This window comes from Cryptomeria japonica, chromosome 7, assembly GCF_030272615.1.
Source record: "Cryptomeria japonica chromosome 7, Sugi_1.0, whole genome shotgun sequence".
NCBI lineage: Eukaryota > Viridiplantae > Streptophyta > Pinopsida > Cupressales > Cupressaceae > Cryptomeria > Cryptomeria japonica.
In genome coordinates, this window is record NC_081411.1 from 315,897,694 (window position 1) to 315,917,731 (window position 20,038).

Genomic DNA, 20,038 nt, shown 5'->3' on the forward strand with positions numbered 1-20,038 from the left:
AGGGATCGTGTTGAAAGTGCACACGGTCCTTCCAACTTTTTCAAAAATTTTCAAGCATGAAAGTTATGACGATTTGAAAGATGAAGCCAAAAAATTGGTTGATTCTACGAAGTTTAGATAGGCGAAATTAAGGTTTGAATGTGAAAATAGGACCCTATTAGGGTTTTGAAAAAGACAAGAAATTGAATTGCAAATTTGAAAAAGGTCAAACCTAATGGATAAGGCCACCTTAAATAATGTTTAGAAAACTGAAATTGATTGAAATTTGCACAAAATTCAATTAATTTTGAAAATTAGGGTTTTAGGACCTAACCACTGAATTTTAAAATTTTGAATTTTGGAAAAGGGAGGGAAATTGAAAATTTGAATTTTAAACAAGAAGACAAATCTGAAAATAGTCCTAAATCTGAAAATTAATTTTTGCACAAGTTCAAGTTGATTTTTGAAAATTAGGGTTTTGACAACTAACCACTTAATTTTGTAAATTTGAATTTGCAAATTGAACAAGACAATGATGAAATTGTTTTTTTCAAGCAAATAAATTTTTCAGATCTAAAACTATAGATAGCAATTTTTTTACAAGATACAAGTTCAATTCCAATATTTGAAAACTAGTGTTTTGATTGAAATGACGACTAAGTTTTGTAAATTTGTAGGAAAATTAAACTTGTAAATGAAAATTATACAATGATTTATAATGTCAAGCATGTAAGACGTTGGGTTCACCAAAATGTAATTGTGGTGAAAGAGGGTGATGAAGAAATCAAGAGGAAAACTTTTCTCTCCTCAAGAGAAGGAGTGAAAGTTTCACAAAAGATTCTCCTTAACCTTTTCACGCACATAACATTTAAAAGAGGGGGGAGAATTTACTAGATCCAATCTCAATAGGAAGAGATTGAATGCTAAGTGAAATGACTATGGATTTGGAAAGTAAAAGTAATCCCTCTTTTAGAATGTAAAAGGTTGGATTATGCGATCTAAGACTAAGTGTAAAAGAGACAAAGAAATGACTATAACTTGAGATAGGAGTGTGGGATGAAGCTGTGCACCTAGAATTGGCAATAAAATGTTGAGACAAAGCTCCCCTACAAATTTGAGTGAAAGTTATCAGGACCGTGTTGAAAGTGCACACGGTCCTCCTAAAAATCCGCATGCCAAAAAGGGTTTTTTCACCTCTGAAAATGAAGTCCGAATCTGGAAATACAGATGTGCACCTACAACCTACACACATAAAGGAGAGGAAATGTTGTTGGGATTGGGGGTTTTCCTTCAAGTCAAACCCTGGTTTTGGAATTAACCAAATGATGAAAAGTACTTGCAAGTAATGAAAGTATATGATTGAAATGGAATTCACCTCAAGAGAGGATGCAATTGAAATGTTGACAGAGTTATTTGAAAGGATATTTATAATTGTTTGTCACAATAGATCTCCTCTTCAATGGTTGAATCCTTGAATTGAATGGAACACCTAGCTTTGAAAGGAGACTTGAGAATTCTCAATTCTTGAATGCTTGATTTCTCTTAGGATCACAATTTCCATGTTATGTATCTATCTTATTATTGCTTATGCAAATAGGAGAGAAGACTGTATCTTATATATTCATAAATTAGGGTTACCAGATGGATTTTTCGTCATAGGTTGACATAGGGAAACTTTTCCCGCTTTCCAAATGCAAAGCCCAATTAATGATAAATGCAAAGGGGGACCAAAATAGGGCAAGGATAGGGGCACCACGCCCTTGTCCTAGGGGGGACAGGGGCACCACACCCTTGTCCTGCCCTAATGCAGGACAAGAAGCCGCATAGGAGAGTGCAAGGTGTGAGGAGATGCAAGCTTCAGAAAATGTGAGCATGTCTTGGGTCTCCAGTGAGACTTAGGGATTCGACTCACCAATGTGAAGACCCAAATGTGGTTGAAAATTGCAAGGTCACAATTTTATGATGCTACAAAAATAATGATCAAGATGCTTTGACATCTACATCCAAGAATCCAAGGTATGTCAGAAAGAATCACTCAGAAGAACAAATCATTGGAGACAAGAGAAAAGGTGTTATCACAAGAAGCAAAGTAGCACAAGAACAGGTCTTTCTGTGTTTTCTATTTGAAACTGAGTCAAAGATAGTAGAAGAGGCTTGTAATGATCATAACTGGATGAAGGCAATAAAAGAGGAACTAGATCAGATTGAGAAAAGCTAGACATGGGAATTAGTCAGCAGACCAGAAGACAAGAATGTGATAGGAACTAAATGGGTATTTCGAAACAAGTTGGATGAAGATGGAAAGTTTGTAAGGAATAAGGCAAGGTTGGTTTGCAAAGGATACACTCAGATTGAAGGAATTGACTTTGATGAAATTTGAGACCCGGTTGCAAGAATGGAGGCAACCTAGATGTTCCTAGCATTTGTAGCATTCAAGAATTTCAAAGTTTATTAGATGGATGTGAAATCAAGATTTCTGAATGGAGAGTTGAAAGAAGAGGTTTACATTGAACAATGAGAAGGATTCAAGTTGAACGATGATCCAAACATTGTTTGCAGATTGAAAAAGGCTTTGTATGGATTGAGATGAGCTCCTACAACTTGGTATAAGAGATTAGACAAGCATCTAACTGATCAAGGATTTGAGAAGGGTTCGATAGACAACAAATTATACTTCAAGAGAGATTCAGGTAAAAATCTAATTGTGGTAGTATATGTTGATGATTTGATCTTTCGAGGAAATGAAGACATGTGCAAATATTTGCTATTGAGATGCAAAAAGAATTTGGAATGTCCACGATTGGTGAGTCAAACTTCTTCCTTGGATTTCAAGTTAATCAGAATAATAAAGGAATTTTTATTTCTCAATCTAAGTATGTGAAAGAACTATTGAAGAAGTTTAGGTTGGAGAATTCCAAATTGGTATGTACACCTATGACTACTGGATGCAAGTTAACTAAAGATGACAAATCCCCTAAGGAAGATGCAAGTCAGTACTGATCAATGACTGAAGTACTGTTATATTTGACTGCTACTAGATCAGATATCATGCATGCAGTGTGTTTGGTAGCAAGGTTTCAACACTTGAACCGAAACAATCACATGATATGGAAATGAAAAGGAATTTTAGATATCTTTAAGGAAAAAAAGAATTTGGTTTGTGGTATCCCAAGAGCTCATATATTACCCTCACAACTTACACAAATGTAGACTGGGCCAAAATGGTTGATGAAAAAAAGTACAAGTGGAGTAGAATTCTTTCTTCTCTCTTGGTTAGTTTCTTGGTTGAGTAAGACACAAGATTCCGTGTCTTTATCTACAACAAAAGCAGAGTATACTGTAACATATTCTTGTTGTACTTAAATTTTAGGACATTGGTGTAAAGTTTGATGATCCCATTCCAATCATGTGTGATAATACTAGTGCAATAAATATTTCAAATAATTTGGTATAACATTCCAAAAAAATTCAAATATCTATCAGGTATCACTTCTTGAGGGAAAAAGTTCTAGATAATGGGGTCAGACTTAAGTATGTACCCACAAAAGAGCAGATTGCAAACATATTCACTAAGGCATTGTGCAAAGATACTTTTGAGTATCTCTGATAGATGTTAGGGGTATTAGCTCTTACCAATTTGAACTAATGTGCATTTCAGATGTTTGGTCCAGTGAGCAACATGCATATTCTTTTGTGGATTGATGCTAGTGTGCTTCTTCTAAGGGGGAGCAAGAATGGGTTTCTCAAGGGGATTTTTTCCCACCTTTTTCATTATTGTCAAAGGGGGAGAGAGTGATGATTGTGCATAATGATGATCTTTCATTTGTCATGTTGTTGTTGTATTTGTTGATGGATGTTGCCATAAATGACAAAGGGGGAGATTGTTAACATTACACTATGGATGCATTGTCATTGATATCAACTCCTTTGGTTCAAATATAGTATGATGAGAAGAAGTATTTGATAAAGGTTTATTGTGGATTTGGAGGTTTCTCGGTTTTACCAGATGAGTTTGGTATCTCAGAAGATGTTTCTCGATATTATCTTTGGGTCTAGATTGGTCCAGAGCTCGTGGACTTGGACCAGATATTGAGGTTCTATAATGTGCGTATGTAATTTGGTTCTAGCTTTGGTAATGTATCTAGTGTGTTGATATGTTTGATGTGGAATAGTGTGATATGGTCAGTTAAATTTTGTAATGTCAGTCATACTATTTCATGCTTCCGATATATATATATATAGCTTTGGTAATGTATCTAGTCTGTTGATATGTTTGATGTGGAATAGTGTGATATGGTCTATTAAATTTTGTAATGTTAGTCGTACTATTTCATGCTTCCGATATATATATATATATATATGTTTACACCGTTCATGTTATCGGGTGGTAAAGCGATTCTCAAACACATCACACTCCTTCCGAACAAGTAAGTAAATGGTGACTACTTTATATACCATGGTGAGAGGTACATAGGGAAGAGATGTGTCTTCCCACGTGTGAAGACATCTCTTCACTACGTAACCCCTCATCCACTTATATAGCATGCTTACATTGAGGAGGATGGACACACCAAAATTAATAAGTGTTGTGCATCTTCAAAACACGCTATAGTAGATCAAATACAACTTTCAGATCATATCTCCATCTCTTCTATTTTGATCACAAAATTTTGAAAGAACTTAACATGGTATCAGGCCAAGTTAAGGAAGATCATATTAAAATTCTATAATGATCTCATAAACTTTCACTAGGCTCTTACTAAGATCACATTCCCATAAATCTAATGGCAACTGGAGTTAGGTTTGAAGATAGATTAGATGGAGCATCAAATTTTGTATCTTGGAAATTCAGGATCATGCTTGTTTTGAAAGAAAATAAAATTGACTCCCATGTCAAAAGTGAAATTCCTGAACCCTTTGATGATACAGAGAAAATTCAGTGGAGCAAGGACAGTGAGAAGGCCCTTAAGATAATTGTGGATTCAATGAGAGACCACATTGTACCAGTTATTTCTAAATATGAGATGGCCTTTCAGATGTTCAAAGCACCAACTGACATTTATGAAATCAACAACACTAGCAGGGCTTTCACCCTAAATAATCAACTACACCATGTAAAGATAAATAAAGGAGAAACAATTACATCCTATTTATTGAGGATCACTGAGCTTAGCGATCAACTATCCACTATTGGACATCTAGTAGACAACAAAGAACTTGCTATGATGGCCTTAAATGGACTTCCTACCTCATGGGAATCGTTCATTCAAGGAATCAGTGCTCATTTTAAATTTCCCAAGTTTGGTAGATTGAAAACCGATTGCATTCAAGAGGAATCTTGGCTTGTCACAAGAGGAATAAAATAAAACAATGGTAATGAAGACATTCAAGTTCTAAACTCTAATTCCCACAAGAAAGGAAAGAAGAAGAACTTTAAGAGAAAGAGGGACAACAACTCAAATGGGAAGAGGTTTTCAAAGAAGAAGAGAGACATTTCTAAAGTACAATGTTTCAGATGTGACCAATATGGGCACTATGCAATGAAGTGTCTAGACAGGATCAAACAACAAGCTTCAATGGCAGAAATTAAGAAAGGGAGTAATTCCAAGAAGCTAGTCTTCTACTCAACCCTCTCTAGTCAAGTCACCTCCAGTTTCAACACATGGGTGATTGACAATGGAGCATCTCGACAAATGAAGAAGTGACAATTGGTGATGACTCAAATTATCCAGTTATGGGAATAGGAACCTGCAATATCAACCTAAAGTCAGACATATCCCTACAGCTGACTAGAGTTCTATTTGTACCTGGTATAAAGAGAAACCTTGTCTCAATTTTTGACTTGAAGATAAGGGTTACAGATTAACCTTTATGGAAGGAAAGGTACTTGCTTGGCCAAAGAACTCCACCATCAGAAAAGCCTGCACCATTGGAGTAAGACAAGGGAGCCTTTATAGACTTTGCACCACTCCACCTCTAGCCTTGATTCATGAGACTCCAGATTTGAATGAACTTTGGCACAAAAAATTAGGGCACCTTCATTTCCATGCCCTACCTAATGTAGAGAATATGGTGATCAGCTTACCCAAGCTAAGTCAAAAATTTGAAGGATCTTGCAAAGGGTGTGCCTTGGGAAAGAATACTAAAGGGTCTTTTAATTCTAGCAATAGTAAATCCAAAAATGTATTAGAATTAGTTCATTCTGATTTATGTGGACCCATGTCTGTACCCTCATTAGGGGGATTTTTTATATTATGTAATATTTGTAGATGATTATTCTAGGAAGACCTGGATATATTTTCTGAGGTACAAAGAGTCTAAAGAAATCCTTTCTAAATTTAAGAGATTCAAAACTCTTGTAGAAAATATGACGGTAAGAAAATCATAGCCTTAAGAATAGACAATGGGGGGGAATACACTTCTGATATGTTTAAATATTATTGTATAAATGCTGGGATTAAGAGGGAGTTAACTGTACCTTATAACCCACAAGAAAATGGGGTAGCTGAAAGAAAGAATAGGACTATAGTAGAAGCTGCTAGGGCTATATTGTTTGACCAAAATATAGAAACCTCATTTTGGGCTGAAGCATCTTGGACAGTTGTGTACATTCAAAATAGATGTCCTCATTCTCTTTTTGACAATAAAACCCCTGAAGAAGGCTTTACTGGCAACAAACCTAACATAAGTCATTTCTGGATCTCTGGGTGTCCAGTCTATATTCATGTCCCTAAAGAAAAGAGGTCAAAGTTAGAACCTTCTGTAAAGAAAGGAGTATTTGCTGGGTACAGTGAAACCTCTAAAGCCTACAAAATATACATACCTGGTCAAAGACAAATTGAACTAAGCAGAGATGTCATCTTTGAGGAAGACATAGCATTCAGGAGGTCCAGAAGATCTAATGAATTAGAACACCAAGATCCTCCTACAAGCTTGGATGAGGATTCCACCCTTGAGATTCAGAGGGAGACCCCTGAAGATGTTGAGCATGAAGTTCAAGGCTTACCTTTAGAAGAAAATTATCCTGAAACTAGGAAGAGACCACTTTGGGCTAAAAAGATGCTTCAAGAAGCTGAAAATTATGCTGCTCCAAAGGGGACCTTCAGAGAAAGTAAGAGACCTAACCTATTTTCCAGTTATACTGCCTTGATGAGTGAGATCATTGATGTGGAACCTTCCTATGTTGGAGATGTGCTCAAGCATCAAGTTTGGAAGGATGCTATGTCAGAAGAGTATCAGTCAATTCTAAAAAATGATGTTTGGGATATTGTGCCTAGGCCTAAAGGCAAATCTGTGGTATCTTCTAAATGGCTCTTCAAAATCAAACATGCAATAGATGGCAACATTGAGAAGCACAAAGCAAGGTTTATTGCTAGAGGTTTCTCATAGAAAGAAGGTATTGACTATGAAGAGACATTTGCTCCTGTTGCCAGATACACTTCTGTCCGAGCAGTTTTGCAGCATCTAAAGGATGGAAAGTCCATCAAATGGATGTTAAGACTGCTTTTTTGAATGGTAAGATTGAAGAAGAAGTTTATTTGGAGCAACCTAAAATTTTTGTGATTCATAAGGCTGAATCACATGTCTGCAGATTAAAGAAAGCTCTATATGGACTAAAATAGGCCCCCAGAGCATGGTATGAAAGAATTGATCACTATCTCTTGGAATTAGGGTTTTCTAAGAATGAAGTAGATCCAAATCTCTACTACAAGGTAATCAATGGTAAATTATTAATTCTTATTCTTTATGTTGATGATCTACTAATCACAAGAGAGGATAATTGTATTTCTCAATGTAAGAAAGAATTAGCCTCTGGGTTTGATATGAAAGATTTAGGAATTCTTCACTACTTCCTTGGATTTGATGTTTGGTAGCAGGCAGATGGTATAATCCTCAATCAAGGAAAATACACCATTGATATACTCAAGAGATTTGGAATGATGGATTGTAGATCCATGACCACAACTATGGAGACAAATCTGCACAAACTAAAGGAAGCAGCTGCAGAATTAGAGTTTGTAGATCCTACCCTCTACAGATAGATTATTGGATCTCTGATGTATTTGGCAAACATAAGACCTAATATATGTTATGCTGTTAATGCACTAAGTCAGTTCATGTGTGAACCTAGGGAAATACATCTTGTTGCTGCAAAACATATTCTGAGATATCTTCGAGGAACTATTGGTTTTGGTCTGAAGTATAAACATGTAGACCTTGACCTACATGGATTCACTGATTCTGATTGGGCTGGAAGCATAGTTGATAGGAAAAGCACATCAGGATGTTGCTTCAGTTTAGGATCATGAATGATCTCATGGATATGTAGAAAACAGTATTCAGTTGCTTAGAGTTCTACAAAAGCTAAATACATTACAGCCTCCATGGGAGCAAGAGAAGCTGTATGGCTTCGGAAATTGCTTGCAGGACTATTTGGTCAGCCCTTAAATCCTACTATCATCTACTGTGACAATCAGAGTTGCATCAAGCTTTCAATGAATCCAGTATTTCATGACAGGTCTAAACACATTGAGATTCCTTATCACTATGTTCAAGATATGATGGAAAGGAATGTGATCTGACTGAATTATATTGGTACAAGTGATCAGATTGCAAACATTCTTACCAAGCCTCTCTCCAAGATCAAGATTGAACACTTTAGAGAAAAATTTGGTATGGTTGAAAATGTTATTTAATTTTGAGATAGAGTCTCATTTATTCTGATAAACTAATATATTTAAAGATGTTTAGTGTGTAAAATCTTTTATTTGTCATGTGTGTGACTCCATGACTGCATAGGCCTTCTATGAACATTATTGAAGGGTGACGAATTTTCAATAATGAATGCTTGTTTCAAATTGATATTGTAAGGTGACGATTTTACAATTATCATTTTAACTATCTTGGTGGATATCATGTGACTTGATATCTGTGGACATGTCATGATGGTATATATATCTCTAAGACATTATGGTAGATATCTGTTGGTTGATATCATTAAATAAACCATAATTATGATAGAGATCTTCATGGTGAATATTATGAACATAATATTCATGGACATGCCATGAAATCATTATCAGTATGGTAGGCATCATGTGACTTGATGCCAGTTCACATACCTTACTTGATAACTATGAATTATGGTGAGTATCATGAGACTTGATATTAATTGTTGAATCATATCTCTGAATATCACTATGGTGTGATATCTCCTCTCTTCACAATCAATGGATGAATTGTGATGTTTTCTCTAACATGAAATGTGTCCTCCCTAGTTAAGAGGGAGTGTTAAATTTTGTAACATCAGTCGTAATATTTCATGATTTTGATATATATAGATATATATACATCGTATCGGGTGGTAAAGCGATTCTCAAACAAGTCGCACTCCTTCTGATCGAGTAAGTAAATGGTGACTAGTTTATATACTATGGTGAGAGGTACGTAGGGAAGAGATGTGTCTTCCCATGTGGGAAGACATATCTCTTCACTACGTAACCCCTCATCCACTTATATAGCATGCTTACATTGAGGAGGATGGACACACTAAAATTAATAAGTGTTGTGCATCTTCAAAACATGCTATAGCAGATAAAATACAACTTTCAGATCATATCTCCATCTCTTCTATTTTGATCACAGAATTTTGAAAGAACTTAACATGGTCCACTTTTCATTCCTTCCCACCACCAGAATGTTTAGTGGAGACTTATTTTAGATCTCTGTCTCAACCGACATTGAGAATTTTAGGGTTTTCAGAGACAATATTTATCGTAATATGATTTGATGAGTTGAGATATGGCTTTTTGTATTGAAGAGATGCAAGATTGAAAGAATCCATTTTTTTTGTGAGTATAGTGTTGTGGATTGTTACCAAAAATAGTTTTGGTAGTGAAGACTGTGGCTTTGTGGTGGATTCTCTTTATCTTTCTTTCTTCATTGGCAGTGAGCCTTTTAGGGTAGTGAGCCCACCAACAGTGAGCACCTTGGTAGTGATCCTTTTAGGGCAGTGAGCCAACCTATAATGAGCACCTTGGCAATGAGCCACCATTTATAAAAATTACCTTAATTGGTGTCACCTTAACCGGTGTTTATATATTGAGAATCACCATTCTCCGTGGTTTTTCCCTTTTTGGGTTTTCCATGTAAATTCCAATGTTTCTTATGTCTGATGTATTTCTTGAATTCAGTTTCACTTTTTGATAATTTTTTTGATTACTCTAGATCTATGTATTAAGGTTAAAAGAAAATTTTACTATCAATTGATTCACCCCCACTCTCAGTTGCTCGGATAATCAACAATTGGTATTAGAGCTGTGGTTCCTTGATATAGAGCTTAACCTCTTGAGGTAGATCCTGATCCGATGGTACACAAGTTATCAATTCCTATCTTTGAAGGATTTGATTTTAGCTTCTAGAAAGTGAAGATAAGAGGTTATTTGGTTTCTTTGGGATATAATACTTGGAAGGTTGTGGAGACTAATTATGTTCTATCGACGGATGGTCTTAACACTCCAGATGAAATTTAGGCTTATGAAGAAAATGAAAAGGTGAGGTATGCTATCTTCAGTGCACATTCAAAAACTAAATTAACTAAGGTTATCTCTTTTAATACTGCTCATGAGATTTGGCAAAAGATGAAAGACATCTATGAATGGAATTAGAGAGTCAAACTAACAAAGAGGTTAACAACTAAGAGAAGATACGAAAACCAGAGGATGGAAGAAGGAGAAGATATTGTGAGATATTTTGAGAAGGTTGATACCATAGTGAATGAGATTAGAGAACTCTAAGGAACCTTGAATGATGAAGATGTGATTGACAAAATACCGATGACATTATCGGGAAGCTACAGTGACAAGATCTCAGCGATTGAAGAAACTTATGATCCAAAGAAGTTCACCAGAGAGTAGCTATTTGGGCGCACCTTGATGTATTCGAAGTAAGGAAATTTGGAAAGGACAACGACAAGTCAAAAACTGCATTCAAGGCATTTGGAGACATTCCAGATGATGAAGGGAGCCCAGACAAGATAGAAGCAAATTTTGTGAGAAAGTTGAAGAAAGGCACTGGAAAATACAAAGGTATGCTACCCTTTAATACTTTAGATGTAGTAAGATTGGTCATATTGTAACTAGATGTCCAAAAAAGAGAAACAGACAACAATTTAAGGAAAATAAGGGAAAATTCAATAAGAAATCATATTATGATAAGGATGATGCTGGTATCTTAGATGATGAATCTGACTATGAGGATGGTGATTGCTTGGTTTTGGTAGAAAAGGATGTTCCTAGGTTTGATATCTCTAAGACTATTGCTAATGCATTTCATGCTATAAGAGATAAGAATGAATGGTTGATTGACAATGGATGTTCAAATCACGACTGGTGATAAAAGTAAATTCATAAAAATTGAAAAATATGATGGAGGTTCAGTTATGTTTGGAGATGACCAGACATCACAAATTGTTGGTATTGGTTCAATTACTTTTGATAGAAAACATAACATGGACAATGTTTACTATGTGAAGGGTTTGCATCATAATCTAATAAGTGTTAGAAAAATGTGCGAAAATGGATACAGTGTTGTTTTTCAAGACAATGGATGTGAGATCTAGAAGGAGTCCATAATGGTCACTGGAGCTGGAAAAAGGACAAAAGGAAACTTGTACTAGTTAGGAGCTACAAAACATTGCTTGATACCACAACTTGACAACAATTGGCTATGGCACCAAAGGTCATGTCGTATCAATTTTGATAAGGGTATGTGCAGGATCATGGTGTGACAAAACAAGCCCTTAAGTGGCAATGAAATTTTAGAAAATCAGAGTTATGCAACTTGACATGAAAATTTGAATAATTTGTTAACATTATTTTTAAAATATGTAAGAATAAAATCTATATAAAATTGAATATAGTTTCTAAGCTACTAGTTTTTTTTTGGAAAAAAAAATCCTATTTGATGAAAATTTCAAATTTCAAAGCAGTGGTACTAAAATTTCAGGAAAAAGATAAGAAGTAGATGTATGTCTGACCACCCTAATCACAATCAAATCATAATATTTTTTTATAATATATATTATATAAGTATTAGACTCATGTTCGGATGTGACACATATTTTTTTATAATTTTTATAAAGTAAATAATTATTTATGAATTTTTTACTACAACTTTTCAATTATTTAGAAACTCCTACGTCTAGCCACCTTAACTTGGTCAAAACCTTATGAAATTTAATTTTTGTAAATTTTTACCTATAGTAGACGAAACATAGGATGTGATGCATGTTTCAGATTCAAAAAATGTTATACCGTTTGAAAGTTATCAATGTTTTTCAATTAGTCTATCAATTAGGACTATTGTCAGAATTCAATTAGAAAATAAATAATAATTATTTATTAAAGTCAAAATAAGACAAGCCTTATATTGTTGGAAAGTTGAGAACGTCCTTAAAAAACCCTTTTCGTTTTATCAATTTTGGCTTAAAAAAAAGTCGTTAGCCACTAGTGTAAAGTCTGGAAAATCAAGGAATACTGAAAAACACATTTTTTCAGTTGACTTTCTAGGCTTCTCACTTCCAAACCAAATCCCAAAGCATTCCCAAGCCGAAATTTGAAATTTGAAAATTTTACAACACAAATTAGATATCCGATTTTAATAAGTAAATTCACGAACTAAATTTGCACATAATTAATCTAATGTTTATTAATATATAATATTTTAATATATTAATTTATAAATAAATTAGTATATGATATTAGGGAGAGAGAGAGGGAGGGGGGAAGAGAGAGAGAGAGAGAGAGAGAGAGAGAGAGAGAGAGAGAGAGAGAGAGAGAGAGAAGAGAGAAGAGAGAGAGAGAGATTAGGGGAGAGGGGGAGAGAGAGAGAGATTAAGACACCAAATTGTGTCGTTATGGGTCATATGGTGTCCTAAGGGGTCGTAGGACACAATATGACCCCTTAGAACACCATAGGACCCATAGCGATCCAATATGGTGTCATAAGGGGTCATATTGCATCCTAAGGGGTCATATGATTTCTTAAAGGGGTCATATGACACAATATGACCCATTAGGACATAATATGACTCACAACGACACAATTTGGTGTCTTAAGGGATCATATGGTGTCCTAAGGGGTTGTAGGACAAAATATGACCCCTTAGGACACCATAGGACCCATAATGACCCAATATGGTGTCTTAAGAGGTCATATGTTGTCCTAAGGGGTTGTAGGACACCATATGACCCCTATGGAGACCATAAGACCCCTTATGACACCATATGGTGTCGTTAGGGGTCATATGGTGTCTTAAGGGGTCGTAGGACACAATATGACCCCTTAGGACACCATAGGACCCATAACACTCCAATATGGTGTCTTAAGGGGTCATATGGTGTCCTAAGTGGTCATAGGACACCATATGACCCCTATGGACACCATAGGACCCCTTATGACACCAAATTATGTCATTAGGGGTCATATGGTGTTCTAAGGGGTCGTAGGACATAATATGACCCCTTAGGACAACATAGGACCCATAATGACCCAATATGGTGTCAAAATGGGTTGTCTAGTGTCCTAAGGGTTCATAAGGGTTCATGGGACACCATATGATCCCTAAGGACAACATACGACCCCTTATGACACCATATGGTGTCGTTAGGGGTCATATGGTGTCCTAGGACACAATATGACAACTTAAGACACCAAATTGTGTCGTTATGTGTCATATAGTGTCCAATGGGGTTGTAGGACATAATATGACCCCTTAGGACACCATAGGACCCAAAGCGACCCAATATGGTGTCATAAGGGGTCATATTATGTCATAAGGGGTCATATGATGTCTTAAAGGGGTCATATGATACAATATGACCCATTAGGACACAATATGACCCATAACGACACAATTTGGTGTCTTATGGGGTCATATGGTATCCCATGACCCCTTATGACCCCTATGGACACCATATGACCCCTAACAACACCATATGGTGTCGTAAGGGGTCTTATGGTGTCCTAAGGGGTCATATTGTGTTCTACGACCCCTTACGACACCATAGGACCCCTTCCTTGGTTTCCTAAGGGGTGCTATGGTGTCCTAAGGGGTCATATTGTGTCCTAAGGGATTGTAGGACACACTATGACCCCTTAGGACACCATAGGATCCATAACGACCAAATGTGGTGTCATAAGGGGTCCTATAGTGTCCTAAAGGGTCATATTATGTCCTACGACCCCTTAGGACACAAAATGGGGTCGTAGGACACAATATGACCCCTTAGGACACCATAGGACCCTTAATGACAACTTGACAACAATTGGCTATGGCACCAAAGGATGTGTCATATCAATTTTGATAACATGGTACAAATTAGTTCAGTGAGTGAAGTAAGAGGCTTGCCCAGATTGACTAAACCAGAGAATGCCATTTGCAGGGAACGTCAAATAGGAAAGGAGACTAGAAGCACATTCAGTGGAAAGGAGTACTCATCCACCATATTACTAGATCTAGTTGACACAGATCTTTGTGGTCCAACCCAAACAAAGAGCCTACAAGGTGAGATCTATTTCATGTTACTAATTGATGATTATTCTATAATGACTTGGGTTACATTTATAAAAGAGAAAGTTCAAGATATTCAAAGCAAAAGTTGAAAGTGAAGTTGATAGGAAAATAAAGTGTTTAAGGTCTGATAGAGGAGGAGAATTCATCTCAAATGAGTTCAATGACTTCTATAAGAAGAATGGCATAAAAAGTCAGTTATCTGCTCCCCAGACACCTTAACAGAACGATGTACTTGAAAGAATGAACCAGACCATACACACCAAAGCTAGAACCATGATACAAGGAGAGGAGTTACCATAAAGTTTATTGGTATGAAGTAATTCATACAACAAAATACACACTTAATAAAATTTTGTAACGGAAAAAGTATAGTAAGAACTCTGATAGTGAAATATTTCAAAGTTTGATATGGTAGAACTCTGATAGTGAAATATTTCAAAGTTTTTGGAAGCAAGTGCTATATCCAGAGAGATGAGGATAATCTTGGAAAGTTTGACAGTAGAGAAGATGAAGGCATATTCTAAGGTTATTCAACTAAGAGAAAAGCATATCATTGTTTCAACAAAAGATTGAATAAGATTTTTGAAAGTGCAAATGTAAAAGTTGATGAGAACACTTAAAAGGATTCAGAGACAACAATAGGATATGAATCAGATGAGTTCAAAGATAAGAAAGGAAAGAAGAAAGAAAGAGTGAGAAAAAGAATGATTAAGATGCTTATACATATACATCTAAGACTCCAAGGTATGTCATAAAGAATCACTAAGAAGAACAGATCATTGGAGACAAGAGCAAAGGTGTTATCACAAGAAGCAAAGTAGCACAAGAACATGTCTTGCTGGTTTGCTATCTGAAAATGAGCCAAAGATAGTAGAAGAGGCTTGTAATGATCATAATTGGATGAAGGAAATAAAAGAGGAACTAGATTAGATTGAGAAAATTTAGCTATACATGGGAATTAGTCAGCAGACCAAAATACAAAAATGTGATTGGAACTAAATAGGTATTCCAAAACAAGCTGGATGAAGATGGAAAATTTGTAAGGAATAAGGCAAGGTTGGTTTGTAAAGGATACACTCAGATTTAAGGAATTGAATTTGATGAAACTTATGCCTTGATTATAAGAATGGAGGCAATCTGGATGTTCCTGGCGTTTGCAACATTCAAGGATTTCAAAGTTTATCATATGAATGTGAAATCAACATTTCTTAACAGAGAGTTGAAAGAAGAGGTTTACATTGAACAATGAGAAGGATTCAAGTTGAAAGATGATCTAAACATTGTTTTTAGATTGAAAAAGGCTTTGTATGGACTGAAACAAGCTCCTAGAGCTTGGTATAGGAGATTAGACATGTATCTAACTGATCAAGGATTTCAGAAGGGTTCAATAGACAACAAGTTGTACTTCAAGATAGATTCATGTAAAACTCTAATTGTGGTAGCATATGTTGATGATAGAATCTTTGGAGGAAATGAAGACATGTGCAAAAGATTTTCTATTGAGAGGTAAAAAGAATTTGAAATGTCCATGATTGGTGAGTTAAACTTCTTCCTTAGTTTGCAAGTTAATAAGAATAATAAAGGAATTTTCATTTCTCAGTCTAAGTATGTGAAAGAACCATTGAAAAAGTTTGGGTTGGAGAATTTCAAATCTGTATGTACACCTATGAGTACCAAATGCAAGTTAATTAAAGATGACAAATCTCCTAAGGCAGATGTAAGTCGGTATTGATCAATGATTGAAGTACTATTATATCTGATTGCTACCAGACCGGATATCATGCATGCAGTATGTTTGGCAACAAGGTTTCAACAAGAACTGAAAGAATTACATGTTATGGCAGTGAAAAGGATTTTTAGATATCTTAAAGGAACAAAATAATTTGGTTTGTGGTATCCCAAGAGCTAAGATTTTACCCTCACAACTTACACAAATGTAGACTTGGCCTAAAGTGTTGATGATAGAAAAAGTACAAGTGGAGGAGTATTCTTTTTTGACTCCCAATTAGTTGCTTGGTCGAGTAAGAAGCAAGATTCCGTGTCTTTATCTACAACACAAGCAAAGTATATTGCAAAATCTTCTTGTACTTAGATTTTAGGACATTGGTGTAAAGTTTGATGATCCCATTCCAGTCATGTGATAATACTAGTGCAATAAATATTTCAAAGAATCCGGTATAACATTCCAAAACAAAGCATATATCTATCAGGTATCACTTCTTGAGGGAAAAAGTTATAGATAATGAGGAAAAACTTGAGTATGTACCCACAAAAGAGCAAATTGTAGACATATTCACTAAGGTATTGTGCAAAGATACTTTTGAGTATCTCTGGTAGAAGTTAGGGGTATTAGCTCTTACCAATTTGAAATCATGTGCATTTCAGATGTGCATTGGTCCAGTGAGCAACATGCATATTCTTTTCTGGATTGATGCTGGTGTGCTTCCTCTAAGGGGGAGTGGGAATAAGTTTCTCAGGGGGAGTTTTGTCCACCTTTTTCATTGTTGTCAAAGGGGGAGAGAGAGATGATTGTGCATAATGATGATCTTTCATTTTTCATATTATTATTGTTGTTGTTGTTGTTGATGGATGTTGCCATCAATGACAAAGGGGGAGATTGTTAGCATTACACTATGTATTTGTTGTCATTGATATTAAATCCTTTGGTCCGAATTAGGTCTGTATATGGTATGATAAACAAAAGTGTTTGTTTTAGGTTTATTGTGCATCTGGAGGTTTCCAAGTTTCATCGGATGAGTTTGGTATCTCGAAAGATGTTTCTTGGTATTATATTTGGGTCTGGATTGGTCTGAAGCTTGAGGAATTGGACCAGATATTGAGGTTGTATAACATGAAAATGTATTTTGGGTCTGGCTTTGGTAATGTATGTAATGCATTGATATTTTTGATGTGGAACGGTGTGATATGGTCCACTTCTCATTCCTTCCCACCATGAGAATTTTACTGGAGACTTATTTTAGATCTCTGTCTCAGTTGACAATAAGAATTTTATGATTTTTGGAGACAATATTTATAGGAATATGATTTGATGAGTTGAGATATAGATTTTTGTGTTGAAGACATGTGAGGTTGAAAGAATCTAGTTTTTGTGTGAGTATAGTGTTGCGAATTGTTAACAAAATCAGTTTTGATAGTGCAGACTGTGGTTTTGTGGTGGATTCTCTTTATCTTTCTTTCTTTAAAGGCAATGAGCCTTTTAGGGCAGTGAGCCCACCAACAGTGAGCACCTCGGCAGTGAGCCTTTCAAGGTAGTGAGCACCTTGGCAATGAGCCACCCTTTGTAAAAATTACCTTAATCAATGTCACCTTAATTGGTGTTTATATATTTAGAATTAGCATTCTCCGTCGTTTTTTCCTTTTTTTGATTCTCCATGTAAATTTTGGTGTTTCTTGTGTGTGATTTGTTTCTTACATGCGCCTTCACTTTTTGATAATTCTGTTAATTACTCCAAATCTATGTATTAAGGTTAAAAGAAAATTTAATTGTCAAATGATTCACCCCCCTCTATGTTGCTCAAATAATCAACAAAAATAATAGGCATATTGATTATGATATACTAGTTGCATAAACATACATATTCATTTCATAACATACATTCAGATAAGCATTATGATAAATCACACTATCATCAACACATAAGCATCATTTCATACATCAAATATAACCTGAATCCACATGTCAATATCATCATATCAACATCATACATATAAATATGATCAAAATCATTGCATACTTCACAAATAACCTGCATCCACATGTTAGTATCAACATATCAAATAATGTCATCATCATGCATAAAATAATCATGTCATCACATAAATGCATCTCATCAAAATAAAGTATACATTTATCTCATCACAATTGCCCACCGCATCTAGGAATAGCTCATCACTCGCTGACTGCTTGGCACTACCTTCTCATAAAGACCCTGCAAGTAGTCAATCTCTTCTCCTGCTCGATAAATCTCCCTCATCACTTTTCTTGTAGCACCCTGTCCCTATATTCCCTCCAATGGTCGGACGCTATCTTGTAGCTGCCTCACTCTATCTATCACATCATCTCTCTCTCTAAGCATTGTGGTCATCTCGCCTCCCCCGTGTAAAAAGATGGGAATCCGTCATAGAAATCTCTGCATCTCTGTCCTCTAACTCAGCCTCCAAATCTTGGTTATGATCCTTGATGTTCATCAGGCAAGTCTGTAGCTACACTATCATGACCTCTCATAGGTCTCCCTATCCCCTGTCTCCACCAATGGCTCCCTGACCCATGTCGATAACATCACCCCCACCACTACCCATCCCTGCATCTCCCCCACCAACATCCCCACCATCACCCATATCTCGCCCTCCTCCTCCCTCTCCCCTCTCTTCTGTTGCTGCTACTGGTCGTCCCTGTATAACCGGTCCCTGTCCCAGTCGCAAAGGAAGCCCACCCCTGACTCTCCTTAAAACCCTACCACCACCTCCTCCACCCTCACCTCCACCTCCTGTATGACCACCACCTCCTCCATCTAATCTCCTCCTCCTCCTCTTTCCTTATCTCAATGCCTTATCATCCTCGAATGGTGGCACAGGCTCTACTGGATTTGAGATCCATGGAAAGAGGCGTGCCACCAAATACTCAGCACACTCATCTGTCACCCTCGCATCCACCACCTCTACTCGATATGGTCATGGCCTCACCTGTAAAGTCCAAAAAATACCAAGGCCTGATCATAGGGCAATACAGGTCCCCACTGGAATCTCTCTCAAACAACTCTGGCATACTCTACAAAACTTTGTGGCATACCCTATGTCTGACCAAACTGTCTCATCACTCAACTTGGCAAATGTCTCTCAACCACAGAGGACATCCACCCAATCAGGAACCGAACTATGAATACATATGGCATCGTGTCTGCATCATCCTCCCATTGCTCACAATCTAGGTAGGGGCACCATATCAATGTATCTAGATCATCCAACACTCATCTCTAGTACTCCAGCTTCCTTAGCTGGGGCTGTATCATCATACTTCCATACATATAAGCATAGGGCTAGTCAATCGCCCTAAACATCATGCACACTAGTCTCATAATAGGCAAGTGCTCCCATGACTAGATATGCACCAATGTGATCCGTATGCCCAATGAAGTGATGCCATGGGAAACTACGTCATGCAAATCCCTATACAAATGGGCCAATGCACATGGCCCCCATGCATATCGAGTGTCCTCACTGACCATCCACTTGATGACCTATCCCCACCTAACAACAAGACCACGTGACCTCCGATCAGGGCATAGGAGCCCTCGAATGATGCCTGATAGTACTTCTGATAGCGGCTCATATAAATCTTCTATATCCTCCCAAGGGACAAATCTATCATACACCTCTAACTCTGGGTAGGGAAACACTCATTGTAGTGCCACCTCGCCCATTGCCCTATCATAGGTAACTAGCTCACCAGTGATCAGAATCAGA

The 20,038-nt window shown here is 36.5% G+C and overlaps 1 protein-coding gene across 1 annotated transcript; it reads right to left on the reverse strand.

Annotated features, from left to right (window-relative positions):
• Window positions 1–18,808: 18,808 nt before the first annotated feature.
• LOC131856716 (uncharacterized) lies at window positions 18,809–19,340 on the reverse strand. Its single transcript, XM_059208611.1, has 2 exons — window positions 19,259–19,340; window positions 18,809–19,110 (listed from the first exon to the last, which is right to left on the reverse strand). The coding sequence occupies exons 1-2, from the start codon at window positions 19,338–19,340 to the stop codon at window positions 18,809–18,811; spliced, it is 384 nt and encodes a 127-aa protein (XP_059064594.1).
• Between the last annotated feature and the right edge of the window lie 698 nt (window positions 19,341–20,038).